Source organism: Ricinus communis, chromosome 7 (assembly GCF_019578655.1).
Source record: "Ricinus communis isolate WT05 ecotype wild-type chromosome 7, ASM1957865v1, whole genome shotgun sequence".
NCBI classification, from domain to species: domain Eukaryota; kingdom Viridiplantae; phylum Streptophyta; class Magnoliopsida; order Malpighiales; family Euphorbiaceae; genus Ricinus; species Ricinus communis.
Genome location: NC_063262.1, coordinates 19,433,177 through 19,452,278, shown reverse-complemented (window position 1 = coordinate 19,452,278; position 19,102 = coordinate 19,433,177). Strand labels below are relative to the sequence as shown.

The 19,102-nt window shown below is 33.1% G+C and overlaps 1 protein-coding gene across 2 annotated transcripts; it reads left to right on the top strand.

The window, feature by feature from the left end:
* Positions 1–4,282: 4,282 nt before the first annotated feature.
* Positions 4,283–7,302, top strand: LOC8277707 (zinc finger protein CONSTANS-LIKE 12). Of its 2 annotated transcripts, none has more exons than XM_015717205.2 (6): positions 4,283–5,295; positions 5,391–5,609; positions 5,725–6,074; positions 6,198–6,384; positions 6,627–6,746; positions 7,007–7,302. In XM_015717205.2, exons 1-4 carry the CDS (start codon positions 4,684–4,686, stop codon positions 6,328–6,330), a joined length of 1,314 nt encoding a protein of 437 aa, XP_015572691.2. In that variant the 5' UTR covers positions 4,283–4,683; the 3' UTR covers positions 6,331–6,384; positions 6,627–6,746; positions 7,007–7,302. The 2 variants fall into 2 exon arrangements, with proteins under 2 accessions (XP_015572691.2, XP_015572692.2); XM_015717206.2 differs by having other exon boundaries at positions 6,613–6,746.
* Positions 7,303–19,102: the final 11,800 nt, after the last annotated feature.

Sequence of the window (19,102 nt, the reverse complement as noted above, 5' to 3'; positions counted from 1 at the left end):
TAATCGACAGAAGATTTCACAAAGTTAGATCCAGCTCTGGATTGCTACCCAATTTTTGATTCAACTGCCTCCTCATCGCCTGAGATTTGTAGATCCAACATACACAATGACAACTTGAGAGTTTCTTCTACCATACATTTGCATCCATAATAAAAAGCGGTTCTTTCACTCTTTTTATTTTTTTATATTATTTATTCTTAGAAGCATGATTAGGATTTTTGTCTTTAATAAATATGATTAGGATTTCAATAATATGCATAACAATAGGGTTTTGAATCTAATATTAGGAATTAGAGTTTTGAGATCTGACATTTTACCAATTAGGATTTAGATTTGATTAAAAACATGTTATAGGGTTAATATTTAGGCCTTTTTTTTAAATATGATTTAGCAATTAAGTCTAAATAAAACATGATTCTTTTTTGTTTCAATAACCTTCTATTAGTTTATAAAATTCTAAGGTTTTAGTGATTTAGGTTTTTTTGGCTTCTGTAACTTTTATTTTGTTACTTTTATCCATTTTATTTCATTCTAATTAATTGTTAACACCTGTGCATGTGAAAATCAGCTCTAGAGTGTGAGATTATACTAGCAAATGAAGGAAAACCGACAGAAATTTTCCTTGGGACTCCAGAGCCGATCGGCTCTTCATGCATACTCGATCAGCTGATCAAGCTGGACCCTTTATTTTTTTTTTGGCGTATTTCGATGTATTCTCAGCCTCTATATAATTTTAGGTCTTTTTGTTTTACAATCATAGTTTTAGGCGGGTTGTAATAGTTAGCATTTTTCTTTTTATTTTGTTTTCTTTATTTTTATTTATTATATGTTAACCTAATACATGATTAAGTGATTGATCAATAAAAATAGGCCACATAGACTTAGCGCTAAAAACTGATCCAACATGAATTTGGTAGTCTAAAAGCTAATTCACCTTAACTCGGCCTAAACCCTAAAATCCAATTAGACTAGCGGACTTTGGCATGTTTAGTTAGGGTTTGAACTTAGTTAGGTTGAGATCACAATGAATGGGCCTTCTCATACAAGTAGTCTATTAGGCTTAAAGGTTGGAATCCAAAGAGTATAATATGTAATTAGGCTAGAATAGGTGGACCTTATACATAATTGATTAATAAGTTATATTAATAACTTAAAATATAGATTGGGCTTAAATAAAATAAAGTAGATTTAGATGTATTATGTGTTGTTTTGGCATGCCTGTGTATAAATTGATTGTAATTATAGAGAATATTTTGTTAAATAATAAATTTAAGGAAGTTGGCTTCCAGATCCATATATGGACTTTATGGCGTAAGCTTCCTTATAGAATTTGAGAAACGCCACTCATTAGTAAAAGTGTCCCGGTGATTACCCAGGTAGTGACCTCCATCTCCGCTCTAATCTTAGTGATTATTTAGTGTATTATCGAGTATGTTGAAAAGCCTTACAGTGTCATAGTCGCTAAAGACACTTGGATGCGCATCTGAAACCGCCGTCCACACCTAGAAAATAAGAAAAACAGTAGATGAAAATGACAAATTTTAGATTTAAATTCTGGAACCCTAAAACTAATTTCTATTACTAAAATATGAAGAAATTACTAATATAGCATGCAATCCTAATTATTTGACTAATCAGATCTAAAAGCCAAAAGCAGACATATTATCATATCCAAAATTCTAACATGTTCTTATTATCATATTCAATTTCCACCATGTTCATATTATCATATTCAATTCCTAATAGTTTATAAGCATGTTAGTTCACCAGAAATCTTATTCTAATCATTTAAAGAACATAAAAAAAATAAACAACCCTTAATCATGTTTCTAAAATCATAAAAGAACATAAGAACTAGTTTAATGGGAAAAATGATGTTGATGATGCTGGATGTGTGGGAACCCTCAGGTTGTCAACATTGTTCTGCGAGTTTCAAGAGATGATGAAGCGCTTGAATCAAAGATAGGTTGAGAATCCAGTGTTGTTTGAGATTTCAACAAAATACTACTGTCATTTTAAAATTGTATAGTTCTTTCTTAGTGACTCCCAAAAAAAACCTTCTGTGCTTTTTTGAATGTAGCTTTTTAGCTCCACTTTTAAAATGATTTTTTTAGGTGGCTAGTGATTGCCAATTGCTATTAATCGGTAACCCTAGACCTAGGAGTTAATGATGTATATATAGAGCTAGGGTTAGGAAACATAACAATAAGTTTTAGGTTTTTCAATGATTTTTTTAATATAGGTGATAATATCCAATAAGAATCTTTAAAATATCGATAATTATTATAAAAGATTTTCTAGAAACTCATTTTGGACGTTTAATGGTCAGAAACAACATTGGATTGCGAAAGGTTGCCAATCGGGACTGTGTAGAGCCGATTTGGCTCTAAAAAGCAAGAAATTTTAAAGATTTTACAATTAAATCCGTGATCTTGTAGAACTTGTCATTTCACCCCTGAAACTTATTTGTTTCTAATAATTAAATCCAAATTAATTTTGAAAAAGTGATTTCAAGTCCAATTATTCTCAATCCTAATCTCGGATTCGCCTACCTTCGATCTTTAAAACTCGAGAAAAGAAGCAACTTTCATCATAAAATTTTATGTAATTCTCTTGATATATAGATCTAGAAAATGAATACTGATACAATCCTTTTAAAGAGAAAAATATAAGCAAAATGAAAGCTTTCAGTAAAAGAAAAATCAATCTAAAATACTTTTATTACACCTTCTTAAGAGAAAAACTCCAACCATAAGAAAACTTCTTCTATTTGGAACTTCGAACAAATATTTCCTGATTTTTAATCGAACAACTAATCAATAATTTTGAAACAAAAAGGAAAAATTGAAGTAAAAATGAGAAAATTGGAACTGAAAACTATACATTGTTAATTCTCTCATTCAGAAAAAATAGGCAATTATTGTAAGTACAATATATATATATATGTGATTCTTAAACAATTTGTACTAAAATGGTATAAAGAATTGCATTTTGGACCTAGGACCATGATGATGCAACATGGATCCAGATCCTTGATATAATTTGCAGCGATGAGGCAGTGTGATGACTGCATTAAAAGAAAAGACTTTTTCAAATATTTTTTTATTTTTCTATTTTTCTTATATGTTATTCATCATAATAGTTATTCCATTAGTAGTTCAGTTAGTTTCATGAAATTTGAGTTAATTATTGTATTGATATGTCATATTTTACTAATTTTGAAGGACACTTTTACCCTTATGTTAGTCTATATAAAACTGAAATTTATTTTAGTATGAAATAAAGACATTTTTCGCTTAAATGATGATAAAAAATACAATACTTTATTTTTTCCCATTTTAAAAAATAAAATTTCATATTAAAAAAGTAATAAATATATATAATTAAGCAAAATTTATTGTCCTTTTCAATAATTTTACATAATACTAATACCTAAATAGACAGTAGTTAGAAACGAGAAATGAAAGTGTATATTATTGAAAAATAAGAGATATAAGTGTAGGTTATGCCAGACCTAAATGGGATATTTATAAATTCTCATTTTTAATCTAACCAATTATATGGGTTCTAGTATGTTAACTTGGCATTTAATTTAGAAAAACTTGACAGATACACTTAATCATAAAGTATTTATTAGATTTATATATAAAATTATAATTTTTTAAGATTTAAACACTTAATTTTTTTAAATCTTAATAAGTTCACATATTATTTTTATAATTATTCAGCTTCATTTATATAATGATCAGTTCTACATTTTCAAGTGATACTAATTTCTATTTCATATTTAAATTATAAATCCTAAAAAATTTAGCCACTTTATTATCAAATTTTAACAAATTTATACCGTACTTGTAAGTATGCAAATGCTAAATATGCATAACTGAAAAAAAAAAAAAAAAGAAATACAGGTCAGCCGATAATGGATCATTGTCAGCATATTCGCTGACCATAAAATCAAAAGCTCTTCATTGAAAAACGCCACATGTCGACCTGATGTATCGAGATAAGGACGTGAGATATTGAAAAATCTTGGAAATGAGTTGGCAATGAAATTGAGAACTGTTTTCATTTCATAACCACCCTCATTCTTCGACCTATTTACGATCCTACCATCACCTGAGTACAGCCCGAGTAATAAGGTGACCATAAACTACGGTTGTCCACCTCAGCACAAAATCTTTTCTCCTGGCCCACATGCTTCCATGTGGCAATCACCCACTAATCCTAGGCAAAACCTCAATAAATAGCTCATTTTACGCAACTGAAAACTTTTCTCTTTTGGTGTCACAAGCAAAGACATTCAGAACCTAGCTCTACTTCTTCAGTATTTATTTATTTTAATAAAAAAAAGTTATCCAATTTCATTGCTTCTATTGATGGACTCTTTGTTTCTTGATATTGGTTAAAATTCTAGTTTAATTTAGTGGCGGGAATTCGGCATTCTTTTATTTGCTAAGTCTGCTCATATTTTCTTAATTTTTTCTTCATATTTGTATGTTAGATCACTGCATTTGAGAAATGGACATTAGCAAGGTCTTGTTTTTCTTTGTTTCTCTTTATGAAAATAGTGAAGAATCAGAGGGTATGTGGCTTCAGGAATAAGGTCAATAAAGCTGAATTCCTGCCCTGGAGGAGGTATAGTTGGTTTGTTTATTATCTCTAGGAAATTTAAGAGTAAGCATGGAGCCGTTATGTGAGTTTTGTGGGGTGGTGAGAGCAGTAGTTTATTGCAAATCAGACTCGGCAAGGCTGTGCTTACACTGTGACGGATTTGTACATGCTGCCAATTCCTTATCGCGGAGGCATCCTCGTTCACTTCTCTGCGACAAGTGCAATTCGCAGCCTGCAATTCTGCGATGCTTAGATGAGAGGCTGTCTGTTTGTCAAATCTGTGATTGGAATGCGAATGCTAATGGATGTTCAAACTTAGGGCATCAGCACCAGCCGTTAACTTGTTATACAGGGCGACCTTCTTTGGCTGAGTTTTCAAGAATTTGGTCATCTGTTCTTGAGGCACCATCTTCTACTAATGGCTATGATCCTGGAGGAATGGGACCGCTCGGTTGTTTGCCAGGAAATGAGAATTCTATTACTGGATGTTTGGAGCAAAGGGATAATGAGAGCTCTTTCGGTTTGGTGACCGGCAATAAGTTGAGTGAAATAGAATCCTGTTCTAAGTTTGAACCTTGGATAGGGCAGCAGCAGCCTACTATTGTCACCCCAGATCAAAATTGCATCTCCTTTTGTAGAGATCAATTGCCTGTTTTGCCTGATGAATCAAACATGCCAAAGGTAACATTTCGTCACAATTTCCTTTTCTTGGAATCGAAATGCACATCGTTGTATTCTTCTAAATCATCATGTACTTCTTATTTCTTGTTCTGCAGGGATGCTCCAACTTTAAGGATCTTGGTGAAGATCTTTGTGAAGGCCTAAACATCGATGACGTTGCATTGAACTTCGAGAATAATGACGAAATTTTTGGGTGTTCGTCGCAGAGTCACAACAGATATCAGCAGCTAGGTGATGTAGGAAAGGATTGCATTTTAATGGAGAAGAATTTATCCGTTACTGAGTCTAATGGCCCTATTGAGAATGCTATAGAGGTTGTTGACCTTTATGGTTAAGCTGTTTTCATTTTTTTGTTTCCCACCATTCTTTCAATTCTCCTACACTAATATCAATTACTTGTTAAATAATTCCATTATGTGTGATTTTTAGGTATCATCAGGACACCAGGAATGCATCACTTTCCAGTCCCCTCAAGTTGCAGGACCAGCTAGTGTGATGCAACCAATTAATGGTGGCAGCAATTGCTCATACATGAACCCCAGCTGCAGCAGAAGCATCAATCTTGGATATCCTGTTCCTCCTGTACAAGTTCATTCAAGCATATCTCTTTCACTGTCCAACATCACTGGCGAGAGTAGTGCAGCTGATTATCAGGATTGTGGGTTATCACCAATGTTTCTGGCAAGCGAAACGCGATGGGATTTAGGTATGGATACTAGCTGCCCACAAGCAAGGGACAAAGCTAAAATGAGATACAATGAAAAGAAGAAGACTCGAACGTAAGTCCTCCTAACTCCAATTACATTAATTCAGTTAAAATTTAACATCTTGTTCTGTACATTAAGGTATATAAGACAGTCATTTTCCTGAAAGATTTTTGCAAAATTTGTGATGTTTTGCAGGTTTAGTAAGCAAATAAGATATGCATCTCGTAAAGCCAGAGCTGATACTAGAAAACGTGTGAAAGGTAGATTCGTAAAGGCTGGTGAAAACTATGATTATGACCCCCTTCAACATGAGAAGAGCACTTTCTGAGCTAAAATTTACCAAATACTTTTGCCCCTTACCTTAGAAGACAAATGTTATAAGGTAATATACTTTCCAGTTTGTGAATTCACACACATGCAGAATATTCCCTGCAATTATACGACATGGATTTCACTAATCCATGTGTTAAAGAAGATTTAGCTTTTATGTTTCCATTACAGCATGCCTGACTCATTAATATGCTCAGGGTGCATACCATGGATTCACTCCAAATTATTAGTCTCTTCTAGTTTAATGCCTTGAAAACATTATTACATGCCTTGTCAATAGTCCTTTCTTTGCAGGTTTGAAGGTTCTTTCTTGATTTTTAAGGGGCTCTTGAGAATAATGGATTTTGACCTTGGCCCTTCTATACGTCTCCCTCTTCCTTGAGTATCCTCCACATTTCAAGTCTCTCCAATAAGGTTATAAATTTTGTATATTTACAAAAGCACTTTTCTTTTTTCTTTTTGTTTCCACAACAGCAGATATTCACTGCTGGTTCAAGATCACATACGTAGCAAATTGTGAATTAGTAGCCAATACTTAAGTAATTCTCTAGATGATATATTAGTATTTGATTCCTCTTGATGCTAAAAAAATTTATTTAAAATAATCATTTTGCAAATCCCAAAAATTGATACTAATCAGTATCTTATTCTTTTGTTTGTTGTGTATTGTAAAGGATATTCATTCTGGAGATATAAATGATGAAGAGCCTCCAAGTTTATAGTAATAAGTATCTTATTCTTCAGTTCGTGTTCCTTGGCTTCTTCTTCTCCCTCTTTTGCTTCTGCCACTTCCTTACCATAAAGTTATGATTCTCAGTTCAACTTTGCCTACAGCAGGTGCAATGTGCACCGATTTTTAATGTAATAATCTTGATCGTACCTAAATCTTTGCACTGAAATAATATGCAACTGAGGCTTACTCTTACCATAGATATAAATCTCAAATTGAATAAAATTTCAAGTTTGAATACTCTTTCTTCATTTATAATAAAAAGACCGAAATAATATGACTTTTTCATTTGCTAATAGATTCTTTTGGTGACAGTATAAAAAATATTTCTATAGTTGTGCGCTTTTTTTAGTTTTAAGTACATATTTTTTTAAATAAATAATAGTATGTGTTTTAAATCATTGACGATTTTCATTATATGCACTAACATCGTTAGCAATTTCAGCCACAAAATTTTAAAATGATATCCAATCATTTATAAAATTAATTTTATTAAAAATTAGCATAAATGACGTTTATATTGTTATCAAATTATACAAAAGATTGTCGGATTTGATATGTTCTCTCTTCATCACCACAGAGTCAGTGGCGCTGCCATAGGATGCAAGCCTAGGTGGTGGCAAGTTGAATGAGATAAGTATAACCGATATTTTTGATGCACACTATCCGTATACGGTAAAGTGCACAGATTGTATCATGTAATAAAGTGATGAATAAGAGTATCGTTCCACTAAGAACTAACTAAGAATACTAATTTCACTCATATACTAATGTTTAGCAATCAAAATGTAGTTTGGATATAGTAATGTTTAAAAAGTAAACTAATATTAAAAATAAGAATTAAATAATTAGTATATTTTTCAAAGATAAAGCTTATTCAGGTAGTAAATCTTCCCAATAAGTTGAATACTTTGTAAAACAAATAGCAGTTAAATCAAAACCAAGAGTTGAGTTGGCATTCCATAAAATTAGATAAAAACTTTTCTCAAATGATTAAAGCCCTAAATCCTAAGAGAAGGGAAATGAATCTCTTCTCAAACTCATTCAGTTAGATAATACATTAAAATTAAGGAACTATTAAACTAAAGGATTTTGTAGATCTATCTCAAGTAACCTAATTAATTTTCAATCCCTAAGATGTGATCAATACATAAATAGTTATCTCTAATCAATTTATGAAAAAAAATCTTAGTCTATACGTCGACTTATCAATGAAATAGATGATTAAGCAATCAAAGGAATAAAATAACTTATAGAAAATATTTAATTGCATTAACTTTGAATCAATCCATACAATATAAATTAGAGTTCATCGAAATTCAAATAGTAGTTCTTACACATTGTAATAAATAAATAAAGATCAGGGAAAGAAGATCTCAAACTATTCATGGATGATTAGAGATAAAAATCTTTAATCTTCAATCTTTAATCTTGAAAAATAAAGGTGGAGATGATGTTGTTCCTTGAAAATAACCAATAAAGCCCTAAGAAATGAAAGAAAAATAAGTTTTCTAAGTGTTTCTCTTTCTAGAAATGAAATAATAACGGAGTCTCCTTTCAAATAACCCTAAAAGTTCCTTAAATAGTAAATTTTTATGATTGATACAAGGACCACATAGGTACCATATGACCATGTTACGTCCTAAGTGTTTTCGTAGCTTGAATCCATCTTTTTGGTGACACGGGAGGGTCACATAGGCATATATGCTTCCCGTGTGAACCTCATGGACCTTTAGCCAATTTTGACTAGGTGACATAGGAAGGCACACGAGCATGCCATCTTCCTGTGTAAGCTTCTTCATAATCTACCTATTTTGTCAACCAACATGGGCAAGACACACGGGCGTGTGCTTCCCATGTCACGATGAAAACTTTATGCCACTTTAATCTTTTAAATGTGACACGGGCAAGTGTCTTTCCGTGTCATGCCCATGTGGGACTCCAAACTTGGATAGAGATGTATTTCCTTTGTCTGATTCTCATATTTTTCGATTCCAATTACCTCCTTGACATGTAATATCTTTAGCATGTTTAAAAGAACTGTAAAACAAGATGAAAACTTTATGCCACTTTAATCTTTTAAATGTGACACGGGCAAGTGTCTTTCCGTGTCATGCCCATGTGGGACTCCAAACTTGGATAGAGATGTATTTCCTTTGTCTGATTCTCATATTTTTCGATTCCAATTACCTCCTTGACATGTAATATCTTTAGCATGTTTAAAAGAACTATAAAACAAGCTTTAAGCAAACAAATTAAACTCAATTAAAGGTAAAATTAATATAAAATATAGCTTAATAGTAAATGCTTTTAGCACTTATCAAGTTTTCCACACTTAAGCAATTGCTTGTCCTCAAGCAAATTGAATAAAATCAAGAAATTAAAATGATAAACTCTCTCCTCAACACTTAGATATTAAATAATTTAAAAGTTAATCATTTATGATAACATAATCTAGAATCATTAGCTAAAAATTGATCCTCGAATAATAAACCACAAACTAGGTAATTTCATAATAGGAAGCAAAGAAAACAAAAAACTTGACATCTAAAGTTAGAGAAAAGAGCATTCTTTCCAAACAACTCAAGACTTTGAGAGATAAAATTAAGGATTTTCTCCCTAAACACAAAATAAGTTCATAATGAAGCACAAGTACTTATATTTTCTATTATTATTTTAAGAAGTTTGAGCATATTTGAAATTGTCATTCTAATCTTTTGACGCGAGTATAGACATTTGTGATGCGGACCCGCGGTTACTAAACTAGAGTCACACTTCCAAAGTACTTCATATTCTTGGGTTTTCTTTTGATTTGTCACTTCTTTTTATGTTGGACCCTTTTTGAGAAAAGAGAAATAGAGCGCAAACAACTTGATTGATTTTTTATATACTTTTTAGACAACATAAAAGAATAAGAAAGTACAAAGGGGTAGTAAATATGTCCACTTCAACAAAATCAAGAGAAATTCAAAAAATAAAACTCATAAGCATAACTAAAGTTTCAAGATGTAAAATAATTATGCAACAATTACCAATTAAAAATCCTAGCAAGGGAATTAAATTCAGTTCTGAAATCAAGGGCAAATCAACTAAATTGCAATTTTAACCTATACATTTAAGAGAGAATAAATCATAACAACATATTAGTAAAATTCAATAAGTTTGCAAAAAAAAATCATTTGCCAAAAGACAAAATAGATAATAAATATTTGGAACTCTTCCCCCACACTTATTGGACACATTGTCCTTGATATGTTTGCATATACTGTAAAAAAAAAAAAAGGCTTTCCTAGATTTCAATAAGTTGCATAATTCTCAATCGAAATTCAATCCATGAGGAATTTGTTTAACTATCGAAAAGCAAAAATATGGCAAAGGTAAAAGTAAATTATAGCTATCCAATTATAATAACAAACTAAAGTAAGAATATTCAAAATAAAATTAAACAATACCAAATAATGTACTTAAGAATAAAGAGGGAACAAATTAAATAAAATTCCAAAATAAAACAAAACCAAAACAAAGCAAATCAAGTCAAATTGTACAAAAGATCAATAAACTAAAATAATGCTCAATCTTCCATGACCATAATCATCATCATCAATGTCATCTTCCTCTTTGTGGGTGGTGGTTTCGGGCGCGCACCCAAGTGTCTTTAACGACTATGATACTGCAAGTGTTTTCAACCTAATCGGGAACATGCTAACCAGTCATTGAGACTAGCACGGAGATGAAAGTTTCCACCCGAGTAATTCGCCGGGATACTTTTACTAATGAGTGACGTTTCTCCTATTCTATAAGGAAGCTTACGCCACAAATCTAGAGATGGATTCGGTAGCCAACTTTCTTATCTGTGTATCATAGTCTTTAATTTTATTGTTTAATAAATTATTCTTTATTAACAAAGCAGTTTTTATACAAGCATACCATACAACACATAAAGCCCTCTTAAGTCTAGCCTATTTATTAAGTCCAATCCATGTTTAAGTTATTTTATCTAGCTTACTAAATTAATTATATACAAAGCCTAGTCTAGCCCAATTACCAATTATGTTCTTGAGTTCTAACCTTTAAGCCTAATGGACTACTTTTATGATAAAGCCAAATTATGTGATTCCTAATCTAATATGGCCTAATTGTCCTAGCTAAAGCATGAAAAAGTCCACTAGGTCTATATTGATTTTAGATTTTAAGTCTAATTACCATTAATTAGCCTAGTAGACTAAATTTTCATGTGAGGACCAATTCTAAGGCCTATGTCTATGTAGCCCATTTTAGTTAATAATCACATAACACTTATTTAGTCATACAGTAAGCAAAAAATAAATAAATAAAATACAAAAAATAAATTTAACTATTATAATTCGCCTACAACTAAAAAGGAAAAAAAACAACCACCTAAAACTACAAAATGTAAATAAATTAATACATCAAAAATCCACAAATGGCTAAAATCTAGGTTTTCATGGTGTAAAGCCAATCAACTATGGGTGAATAGTCAATCGGGTCAACACAGAGTTGGATCGGCTCTAGGGCTTTGTCAAGCGATTTTCGACAGTTCTTCCCTTGATTCGATGCGCTAGAGCTAATCACACATGCAAAAAAAATTTGAAATCAATTAAAATGTGTAAAATCAAATAGAAAATATAAAAAAAAAATAAAATCAATTCGAAACCCTAAACAAAACATGCAAATCCTAAAAAACATAGACTAGCTGTAAACAAGAAACGGCTAAATATCATATTTAAATTATGCGGTTTCTAAAACATTTAACTATTAAATTATTAAAGAATTACAGATCTAATCTAAATCCTAAACATGTTACTAATAAATAAAGAAAATAAAATAATTAAAACCCTATATGTTCCTATTATCATATTCAATTCCTAAGAAGTTCTTATTATCATATTCAAATTCTAGCAATATCATAACATGCAATCATCTAAAAAACTTGTTCTAATCATATGAAACATATAAATCAACCAAAAAAATAACCTAATCTTATTTCATTCTCTTCAAAAACTATTTTAATTTTGCTAGTTCTTTCTTAGTGTCACAACTCTTTGTATTTTTCCTCAAAAAAATATCGCTCAGTGTTGGTGATTGTTGGTAACCTTAAACCTAAAAGTTAAATATGTATATATAGAGCTATGGTTTAGGAAGCCCTAGGAATATATTGATATTTTTCTTTTATAGATTATCTGTGATAAAATCAAACAAAATCTCATATTTATCAATACAAACCCTTTAGAAAATCATTTTGGAGGTAAAAGTGCCAAAAAATGACGTCAAATCAAGAAAACCATGAATCGACATTGTGTAGAGTCGATTGGCTTTAAAAGGGCAAAAGTTCATGAAAAGCTTGCAATTTAGTCCCCGAACTTATGAAATTCATCGTTTTAACCCTCAAACTTCATTTTTCTTAACAATTAAATTCAAATTATTTTTAAAAAGGTGATTTTGGTTGGATTAACCTCAACCCTAACCTCGAATTCGCACGTCCTCCCTCTCTTGAGACCCGAGAAGGCAGTAATTTTCATCATAGGATTTTCTGTAATTCCCTTAATACCTATATTTAGAAAATGGATGCTGACAGTTGTCCCCGGTTTGTCAAAATTTATAAGCATGAAATGTATTTAAATAAATTAAGACAAATCATAAATGTCAAGGATATGGTAAAACGATATCTTGGTGAGCTGTAAAAGCTACGCCTTATAAGCCTGAACTTTGATTATTCATTTGATTTAGGGACCACGCTCGCTTGAATTTTTGAGGACTTTACCTATTTAGATTATAGACTTTCACCTGCTTAGGCTGAGGACTTTGCCTACTATTTGGGAACAACATCCAGTGATTTAGGAACCATGTCCATTAATAAGGGGACTACGCCCGGTGACTTCGGAACCACGTCTGTTGATATAGGGACAATATCCACTCATTTGATATTTGCAAATACTTTCCTCTAATTGTTTTCCATTTAAGGAAACAATTTACCACTTTGGGTCAATTTGGTAGTTTTTCACTTCCGGGTACTTTTGGTTATAATTTCTTGCCTCGGGGTGCGATGTGATTCGGTTGATGTCTTTTTGGAAGATACATTGATAACTATTTTGCCTAGGGACTAAAACATAATTTTGATGGGTGAAGGACCAATTTTGTAATATTTCAAAGATTCCTACCTCGGATGCAAACTAACCTTCCATATGTCTTCTAGAGACTTAGATTGATATCTGGACTAAAATGTGATTTTGATAGGTCGGGAACCTAAACGGCACTTTTTCCTTCCTTATCCTATATAAGCCTTTACATCCATTCACAAATCACTTTATCTCATTTGTGCTCTTGTTTTCTTTTAAATCCCTTTTTGCTTTTTCTTCGATTTCTTAACCAAATCTTGTGAAACCAGTCTTAAGATGGTGGCCTCGTCATCGCTGTTCTCAGGATGCACTCTGATTGCACCGAACTAGGAGTTCTCATCACTGATTTCTCGCTAGAATAACTTGGGGCTTGTGAAAGGAGAGAAGTTCCCACTTTTGGAAAAATTGAACACTCATCTGTCATTTTTTACCGTCAGAAAGGTATTTTTTCAGCTTTAAACTTTTTTTATCACTTATATACTAGATACACACGTTATTTGTTCAAATAAGTATAATTTTGCAAAAAAATGTGTGAAAAAACTATGCCCTAACCCATAGAGCTAATCAGCTCTGCATAGTTTGAATCGACCATGCACGGACCGAAAATCAGTTTTTAGGGGGTTTTAGCATAAAATAACAAAAAATTGATATCATACTTGCTTAGTAAAGGCCCTTACGTCGTTTGCAATTTTTTCACACACCTATGCTTGTGCTTAAAAGTGACATTGTGTCAATTCGGTTCGCCAGACACTTCTACGGCACTCGTGAGTGGTTCGACAAACTCCCGAGCCCAGTTCAAGCTAGGATTGGCAATACTGGCTTCCGCCACTTTATTCCCACGCTTCCATCGATTACAAGGAGGATGGACCACACCTCTATCTATGCTTTGCTCGAGAGGTAGATGGACACCACCCATACTTTCTATACCCCGATCATTGAGCTAACTCTCTCCCCTCTCTCATTTATTGCTATCACAGGCATTGATTTCACCGGCATGCCCATACCATTTGATGAAGCAATCCATGACCAGCTCTTTGATGTCCGAGAGTGCTTCTTTACTGATTTAATTGGGTTCTTGCTAGCGTGCAAGAACTCATGCTGCATCGCTTACCAAAGCATACCTCTCCACTATTGGAGCTTTGTGTCTCGAAATGCTAAGGAGGTGGACTAGATGGCCCGAGCCTTTTTGGTGTATCTTTTTGGCACGACTTTGTTTAATGACTCAAGAAATTCACTAAATTTCCACTATTTGGTCCTGCTACGAGATTTAGACCAGGTCTCCTCCTATAATTGGGGGTCTACGACTCTTACTTACTTGTATCTTAAAATGGATATTACTGTTTCAGACAATAAGAGGATTTGCTACTTCTGGCACGTAATCCCTATAAATTATGCTCTGACTTCACTTTTCTGATTTTTTTTTTATTGGTATTGCAAATGCTAATTCTTGTTTTACAGGTTTGGGCCCTGAATATGGGCCTTCTAGTGGGCTCACAGCCCTTCTGCTCCTCGTGGGCTTTCCCTCCCATTGGTATAGGCCCAGATTCACATGAACCACATGTGGATCAACTCCCTGACCTAGAATAAGGTAAATAAAATTTATTAGTCATATTGGTGATTTACATATGTAGTTAGTTACCTTTTCGTTTATAGATTTGGGGTGATTGGCTAGGGGAGCACCGTTACAGGGACCCCACATGCTTTCTGCAGCTAACCTTGACCAGATGAGGATTCTATTGGTCGGACCTGCTTGTTGGGCATGGTATCTAAGCTAGAGGACCTACGGGTGGGAGCGAGGCCTTAGTAGAAGCTGAGTGCCCTTGCCTCCACTGCTCTTTACTTTCTAGACAGTAGATCTTGTTGGGGAGGAACTACCGGAATGTTTAGCGGGGTACGACAAGCCTGAGAATCTCACCATCCGGCCTCGGAGAATGGATTACACTCCCTTTATTCCTTAGTTGCTAGGAATTGTGCCTTTCGGCGATGATATCACAACTCAAGTACTTTTCCTAGTCTACTTCAAATTCTTCATCTTTTATATTCCACTTTTCTAACCATTTTGTTTGCAATTCATTCACTATACCCTCGCTGCTCCTAAGCCGACTAAGGGGCAATCTGCCAGACGTTCTAGGCCCTCCCATATTTCAGGCTCCTCTACTAGTATTGCTTCTGAGGCACCTCCTACAGCTATGTCCGATGTGGTTCCAGGGAATGTCACATTCCTCCCAAATTTTATAGTCTCATACTAGAGTCCTCATGGTGTGATGGAACACTAGCTCGACATGGAGCATTATCTTCCTCTAGAGTTCACTCCGAGCACTTGAATGCACCTAAGTAACATTCTCCTTTATGTTTTCACATCTCCTTTCCTAAAAAGTTAGTGACATATAATGCAAATAACCATAATAGGTTGAAAGAGATTAATTCGACTGCGTTCATCGATTGGCCGGCGCCGCAAAGAGGTAGTTCTTCATCCTCTGTGAGGATTGGAGAGTAAGAAAATGATTTATGCAATATAAAATGTATGCATGTATGTATAAAATGCACTAACTAATTCCCTTTCGGGCTTTCATCAGAGGGATCATGAGAGCTTGCAAGGGTAGGTGGACGATCGGTAGCCTCAGATTGATGCTCAACAACATCGGATCGACACTTTGGTGTTTTAGCTATTTACCTTGTAGAATTAGGGGATGAAAACTGACTTGGCGGGTTTTGATTCTTTTGTTACTGCTTGTACTTTCCTTTCTTGTCATTACTTGTAAAACTCGATTTTTTATATATAAAATTTCACGTTTCTGGCACATGCATTATCATTATTTCTCCTTGATGTTGTCTATTTTGGGTGTAGATATGACTAGGGTAAAAAAATGCTGAAAAAATCCTTCGAAAAGCTAGAAGTCTTCTCGATGATGTCATACAGCCAATCAGTTGTGTAACGCTTGCATTTTCTCATCATACATGTTATGTGCATTTACATTTAATCATTGGGCATATGATGGTATATTAATAATATTTTTATTTTATGGGAACAGATATATATTAATTATAAGTAGAGAATAAGAAGCATGATATTAGATTATTAATTTAGATAAGTTGATTAAGTATTTGGGTTATGTGTATTAAGCCTTAAGACTTAATTGAACCAATAGCTGAAGGTTGGGTAAATAGATTGGACTTAAAAGATACAATTAAAAGTTAGTACCTATATATGGTTAGTAAGAATTAATTTAGGATGATAAAACTAGTTAAGTAGGTGGTGGCATTGAGAGATGAATCTTGGAAATTGGAACCATGAGCAAGCTCATTTTACCTCTTCATTTCTCTAAAATTCGTACATGGCAAAAAACTCAAAATTTGGAACAAGAGAGAGGAGTGGAATACCTAGAAAAACTTAAGATTAAGATAGGATTTTACCAACTATTGAAGGAGCCAAGCTAAAGCTAAAGGAATTAAGCATATTAGCAACCCAAAAGCTGAAATTGGTGAGTTGTTACTTGAGTATTATTAATTTGTCATTAGGGTTCTTGATTACAAATTGGAAAAACCTTAATTGATGCTTTCATTGATTAATTAAAGGTCTGATTATCATGAATTAGTAGAGTATTGAATGATTGCATAGAGATTAAGCTTGATTTAAGTTTAAGTATGTCAAGATAGAAAACTGTCAACATTTCAGCAACCTTGATGTTCTGTATTTTAGGCATAACATTTGTTATATAAGTCCAAATTAAGCTTAATTGGTGTCTATGGAAATTTTGAAGAGTCCTCTATAACTTTGTAGTTTTGTAATTTTGCTATTTTTGCCGTTTTGGTTGCTTAACTTGAGCAAACAGATTGCTGCTCGGGTACAACTAGCTGTATGACCCTTGCTCAGTAATTTGAGAATAATTAAATCTATAGAATTCAGAATTGAGTAATTCTTCTTGGAGATGAAACTAGACGCATAAACGTATATGTCTATTTAATAAGAGATTTTTGTATTGAGCCAATTTTTCCCAGCAATAAATATACTTTGGTACTAAATTCTGTCTAGAAAACAGAGATGTTGGAGATTAGGTTTATGCAGTTAATTTGAGTTAAATTGGTATATAACTAGATGGAAAATATTTATATGATATTAAAATAGTAATTGAGAGTCTTAGAGGAAGAGTTAGACCTATGAATTACAAAGGGGATGATCTTGTAATGCATTAGAACTAGCATTTACATGAATATTTGGAATATACATGAAATGTGAATTGATGAATGTGTTAACAGGTACTCAAAGGCCTGGAAAGGAAGTTGTGGAGAAAGGAGGTTCTTATATGCTGAAGAAATAAGTGTATTTTGAGTAAGTAAATAGTTAATATTTGCTATATCCATATATTTAATCAAATGTTCTACGAATGGTTGTGTTTGCTTAATATTGTGTTGTGTTTGAATGAATGAGATGGAAATGATTGGTGTTCAGTGGAACAATTGTTATTGCTTGAATATGATATAAGTGAAATGATTGAATTGTGATGTTAAGTGCATATGTGCATGTGAATGGTGGATTCCCCTGTGAAAAAAAAAATATATCTATATATAAAAACGAATGGTTATGTTTGCTTAATATTGTGTTGTGTTTGAATGAATGAGATGGAAATGATTGGTGTTCAGTGGAACAATTGTTATTGCTTGAATATGATATAAGTGAAATGATTGAATTGTGATGTTAAGTGCATATGTGCATGTGAATGGTGGATTCCCCTGTGAAAAAAAAAATATATCTATATATAAAGCCTTGCGAGGCTAAAGCCTAGAGAGGCTATAAAAGTGTATTATGTGAGGATGAGGCGGAGCAGCTTACGTGTGCGATAGGTGAGGATGAGGTGGAGCAGCACATTAAAGGGGATCCACAAGCCATGAGAACTAACCATAATTGTTGAATTGTATTTCTTCTATGATGGTTGTACTGAATTGAGTAGAATGGTATGAATTTATACCTAAATTATGAATCATGGTAAGTTATGTGATTGGGTGGAAATTGTATTAAGTGTATGTGATATAGATTATATTGATTATTTATTTACTGAGCTGGAGGCTCACCCCTCTCCAAAATTTTTCTTTTCAGGTTTGTAAATAGTGGTGCATCCGTTGGTTGTATCCGAAGTCTAGCTTTTAGCCAGTTAGGCCAGGAGTCTCCTCCTGATGCATTTTGTATGCAGTTATGTGATGTATATAGAAGTGTGCCTTGTAAGGCATAAGAAGATGTTTTGAACACTTGTTAAATGATGTTTAAGTATAATCATATGTTTATATGTTAATAACCTTGTGTCTTGATTCTTAACAATCTACATATTGACCTATCTACATGTAGTATATAGTCTACGACGCTTGTATGTTTTCTGGCTAATGTCTATTGGTTAGCATGTAATGGGGGTGTTACAAGTTGTGTGCTAAACTGATTCAACTCTATAGTTGCAAAATCTGAATAAACACTGATTTAAGGCTATAAATACATGTGCATCCCTCACACTTTCCATATGCGATTTTTTTTCCAAAAGCTAATAAACATGTTCCAAAAAAGTGTTGAAAGCCTACAAACCCTTATCAAAGCCCTAATTGGTGATGATTGGATCAAACTTAGGAAATTTCATCTTTCATCCTTCAAATCCATGTAATACATCAAGCTTGATTATGGGTTTCTCCATTCTGCCTTCAACTTTTAGTGTTTAAAAGACCATGTCTTTAAGTTTAATGGGCAAGAGTTGTGCCTCGCAATTGAAGAATTCTCTACCATTCTTGGAAGCCCTATAGATTCTACTCGTCCTATTGCCCTACCAAAACTTGATGAGCCTTTCCCTAGCAAACTAGTGGAGTTATTCGACTTGCCCCCAGCTGAGGTGCTTTTTTAATATGTTGGTGAGTGCATTACCCTT